Genomic DNA, 5,000 nt, shown 5'->3' on the forward strand with positions numbered 1-5,000 from the left:
GGAAAACCGATGGCGTTTTATAAATGAAAACGGAGCGCAGGACACGGAATGCTGTCGCAGAACACGGAATGCTGTCGCAGGACACGGAATGCTGTCGCAGGACATGGAATGCTGTCTCAGAACATGGAATGCTGTCTCATACCCGCTGCAGTTTGTTTGATTTTTCCGTGTGGTTTTGGAGCTCCTGTCTCAGATTCCGGTTCTCCTCGTTAAGAACCTCCAGTAACTGCTGGGCACGTCCGACAATCGCAAATGCCTCCCCGGGGAAGGGCTGGCCCAGCGGGGCCACGCGAACAGCCAGGCCCTGGACAGGAGACCCAGCCAGGGCCTGATGGTAAGAGGCCTGGGGCTGAAGAAGTGAGGCCTGGGAGGGCAGCATGGCTGGAGGGGTGGAGGCCTGGGAGGACATGGGACTGTGCTGTTGTAGAAGCTGGTGAGATAAACCTCCAACTGAGGGTGGATACGGTCTGAGAGAATGACAGAGACAGACAGTCAGAGAGAGAGGGAGAGAGAGGGAGAGAGAGGGAGAGCGACAGAGACAGGGAGAGAGAGACAGAGAGAGAGAGAAAGAGAGATGTGATATTGATAATGATGGGAAATGGTTGGGAATAGTTATTCTGGCAGTTATATGCAGTTATTACCTTACTGCAATTATTTTCACTGTTCTGCTCTCTCTCTCTCTCTCTCTCTCTCTCTCTCTCTCTCATTGTCGTTCTTTCAGACTATGTCCACTACACACACGTTACGTGTGGATATGTACGTGAGCGTGTGTGTGTGTGTTACCTCATAATTTCACTTTGTGGCACTGTCTCAAACACGGCTGCTGTCAGCGTGTCGCTGTAGATCTGGAGGGCGTGTTCCTGTGTTAAGGGGGCGGGGCTTGACGGAGGCGCTCTGGGTTTAAAGGGGTACTCAGGAGGAGGGCCGCGGGGATCCGCCAGCCCCTTCTGTGAGGGCGGAGGAGGCGGAGGAGGGGGCGGGGGCGGCAGGGCGTTTTTCGTCGCCTTGCCGGAGGACGGAGGGGAACGCGTCGCCGCGCTCTCCGCCCCGGGACGAGCGGCGTTTTCGCCCGGGTCGGACGCGGCGTCGGAGAGCTCCCCGCCGTGTTTGACCCCGTTGCGTTCCAGGGTGAGCTGCATGAGGCGCTCGCTCAGAGACCTGACATGACCCTGTTTCAGCTCGGCCAGACCCTCGTCGCGCAACGGGACCCCCCCCACGCACACCCGGGGCACCCACGCACGGCCCTCCGTCCGGGCCTTCGCCGGCATCGCCGACACGGGGGAGGGCGAGGAGGACAGAGAGGGAGGGGAAGAGATCGAGGCAGCGGAGGAGAGAGGGGAAGGAGAGGAGCTGAAGGTGATGCTGGCACAGGACCCAGCGCTGACGCAGACGGTCGACTGGGCCGTGACCGGATGAAGCTCGTTCTGGCGCTGCAGGATTTGAGACTGAAGGGTCTGATTGTGATGCGTCTGGTTCTGATGGGTCTGGATTTGGTTGTTTGGGTTTGGATGGATTGGGTTTTGCTGTTGCGGTTCCAGCTGGTTCTGTTGGCCCTTGTACAGCTGGGACTGGATCTTAGCCTCCTCGTAAGAGGGGAGACCCTGATCACTGTGCCCGGGGAGAGTGAGGCTTGTCTGGGCATCCCTACAGACGCTCTGGCCTCCGCCTCCGTTTTTCTCCATGGAGCTACTGTCCACCTGGTGCTCTTGGCCTTGAGGCTCTTGTCTCGACTGAGTCTGAGGGGGGGTGACGGGGTAGGGGGGGGCGGCGTGCCCCTCTTCCTGAAGAAGCAGGTTCTCTGTGGAGGCGGGGCCGCCGGCCGATAACGTGTCATTCTCCTCTCCTCTCGTACCTCCGTTCCCGTAGCGCAGCTGTTCCTGGATCAGCCGGTGCAGCACGGTGCCAGACACGCCCTCTTCAGAGCCGCGCATGTCTGCTGCTGCCGCTGCAGGAGGGGGGGGGGACCGGGGAATGGTACGTTCCACGCAGCTGGACCAGTTCACCTGGTAACAGAGGTGGGTTAATCAGTCAGCCAATCAATCAATCAATCAATCCGTCAACTGTCCAATCAGTGAACCCAAACTGATGAACTAACCACTACATTTGCTCACATTGTACTGAGTGTGGTCAGTTAAGTCCAGTAAATTCCCAATAGATCAAATCTTTTTTTTTTTGTAATTTCACTAATCATTAATGCTAAACAGTGCTTTTATCTTAACAATATCATTTGCATTTGTCTGAGTGAGATGCTGAGAGTTTTTTATAAATGAACCTGAGGCTTGCCGGCTATGGGTCTGTTTGTGAGTCTGAGGAGAACTCTAACGGGAGCATTCCAGATGTTTTCAGATATCTTTCAGAAATTACACTAACAAACTGACCACAATTTATGAGAATCTATTCCAAGATGGAGAGCACAATTACTCAAAAGATACCCATTTTTAAATCTAGAAGAGGACCATCAACTCTCAAGTTTCCATGGCTGCTGTACTGCAGTTGTTTGTTTGTGTGTGTGTCTGTGTGTGTGTGTGTGTGTGTGTGTGTGCGCGTGTGTGCTTAACACCGAACAGACACACCACTTGTCTGCCAGGTGTAAATATCCTGGCATATGACACATGTGTTCAAGGTATCAGTCAACTGTTTGGTGAAGGAGAACATACCACAATGGATATGCTGCTATTTTAACTAAAAAAAACAAAACAAACAAAAAAACTGCGGGATATGAAGATTATTCTAGAAGCAAAGTGATACATATGCTTTATATTCTACAAGATTTTTAAAGAAAAATATATAGAATACAAAGTCCACAGACCATTGCCTGGCTGTTGCTAACAGGTACATAGACTAGTTGTTTCTAACTGGTACATAGGCTAGTTGTTTCTAACTGGTACATAGACTAACTGGATGCCTACCGCATAGACTGGCTATTGCTAACTGGTTTATTGACTGGCTGTTGCTAACTGGTATGTAGGTATAGCAGGACCATATCTATTTGCGGTGGAAAGTGGTGCAAAGTGGTAAACGTACTGGTTCTGAACTTGTTTTATGATGCTTCAGCCTGGTGGATCTCAACACAAGCTGATGGTGTTCAAAATACAAAACAAGTTGGTCAGCAGGCACAATCGTCTTAGACGTGAGATTGTGTGTGTGTGTGTGTGTGTGTGTGTGTGCGTGAGTGTGCATAAATAAAATAATACCAAAAAGAAAGAAAGACCCATGATCTTGGAAAGGTTTCGAGGGTACATTCCGCCTCTTGTGTAGGATTAACGGTGATGAAATTTCTCGGGATTAAATCAGATGGCGGTTACACCATCTGGAGAAAGCTTCAAATACCAGAACCCTAAGAGGTGGAAGCCCAGGGTGTGACACCACATGAGAGTCAGGGGTGGGTGCTGGAGGGGCGGGTGAGGTGTGGGGGAAGCGAGGGGGGAGGGTCGTGTTCCAGAAATGTTTGAAGTTTGTAACCGGATGCATTTTACCCTCATGGGTGGGTCATTCTGGGCACCTGTGTCACAACCGCATGTGTTTTCTCTCTCTCTCTCTCTCTCTTTCTCTCTCACACACACACACACACACTTTCAGCAGGACGCAGCAGAGACTTTTAAAACAACTTAAGTTGTTTACACTCTTAGGTCTTTTTTTTCCCACGGTGCGACTAAATAAGCCATTATTTTCCACTGATACATTTCCTTTACAATTCAACAATTACACTTTACTAACGTTAATAAACATGATCTGTCGTTGGGAAATGTTGGAGAAACTGTGCAAGTTCTTTCCACACTTTCACAAGTGTAATTACCATTCACTAACGTCTACATTTTGCGACTGCCAGTTGTTTTTAAAAGGGCAATAGTTGTTGTTAACATTTAAAGTGCTGCTTTGACATTAATGCTCAAAAAACAGATCTTTATTTTCTTTTCAGTTAATAGTAAAAGTTAATAATAAGTTCAAAATCTTTGGCTCTTTAGTGCCGTTACACCGTAGTACCTCTTCATTGTTTGAATTAGGTTGGTTTACCGTTGTTTCAACGTAGGAACATCTATCAAAATGTAAATAGCACACTGAGGCAATTTACGACAGGGAACTGTATCTGCCAAAGCAACGACGGAAGAAGAGGTTTGAACCGTGAAAGTGCATCAGCGGAACACACGGGAAGTCTAACCTGTCCCCTGTCCCAGTCCTGACCTAGTCTCTGGTATTTCACATAAAATGTGTTAGAATTTGTTTAAAAAAAAAAAATTTAAAGACCAGATAGAAAACTTTTTGAGAACCACAAGATTAGGAACTCGAAAATGTTAACCCTGCAAAATAGTCCTCAAAACTGCCTTAGGTAGCTTACTGCCCGTGAAAAAGTAAATAAAACTCTTATCGTCGGAGTGTAAAACAGAGTACTAAACTTGTCCGCAGACCTTAAAAAAGTTTGTTCTGCAACGCAGGCCCCTGTAAGAAACGGTGATCCAGTGGCAGAATTTCCCTTTTGGCACAGACACTGCGTTGCTATTCAATCTCGTTACGCACAACAGACAAAACAATTTGTTCTGGACTTCAAAATAAAAAAAATTCATTTAAACCCGGTCGCTACGTCCTGAAGTATCTGTGGCTTGATAGCCTTCCTGCCCGTTGCTTCGCTCTGCAGGGGTGGTAGCGTCACTACCCAAGCTGACACATACTTAACGGACCGAAATAGATCCAGCACATGAATTCAGCAATACGTAGAGAGCTATATTAATACTACCGATGTCCATTAGATATCGGACAAAGTCCTCTTTAAATACTGCGGTTTTTATTTTCATCATGTATCGTGAAGAAACTGATAATTCACTTATCCACCTCAACTGTATTTAACTAAACCTGTCGTGACTGCATTATATTAGTAGTAGTGCTCCCAATTTTGCCAGTCGTTACAAACTTCTGATCCTGGTAACCTTAAAAAATCAAACTCTAAATCCCAAGAGAATTTGATGTTCGTTGGCTGGTTGTATGTAAAACCACTTGCTATTTCA

General features: G+C 47.9%; 1 protein-coding gene across 1 annotated transcript in view; it reads right to left on the reverse strand.

Annotated features, from left to right (window-relative positions):
• Window positions 1-5,000, reverse strand: part of amotl1 (angiomotin like 1) — a 13,309-nt gene that overhangs the window by 8,036 nt on the left and 273 nt on the right. Inside the window, exons 2-3 of the mRNA XM_030776833.1 lie at window positions 784-2,003; window positions 143-467 (exon numbers count right to left, since the gene is read on the reverse strand). Of these exons, the coding sequence (XP_030632693.1) occupies window positions 143-467; window positions 784-1,931 (1,473 nt within the window). The 5' untranslated portion in view covers window positions 1,932-2,003. The remainder of the gene's footprint in view (window positions 1-142; window positions 468-783; window positions 2,004-5,000) is intronic.

The sequence above is a fragment of the Chanos chanos genome, chromosome 6, assembly GCF_902362185.1.
Source record: "Chanos chanos chromosome 6, fChaCha1.1, whole genome shotgun sequence".
NCBI lineage: Eukaryota > Metazoa > Chordata > Actinopteri > Gonorynchiformes > Chanidae > Chanos > Chanos chanos.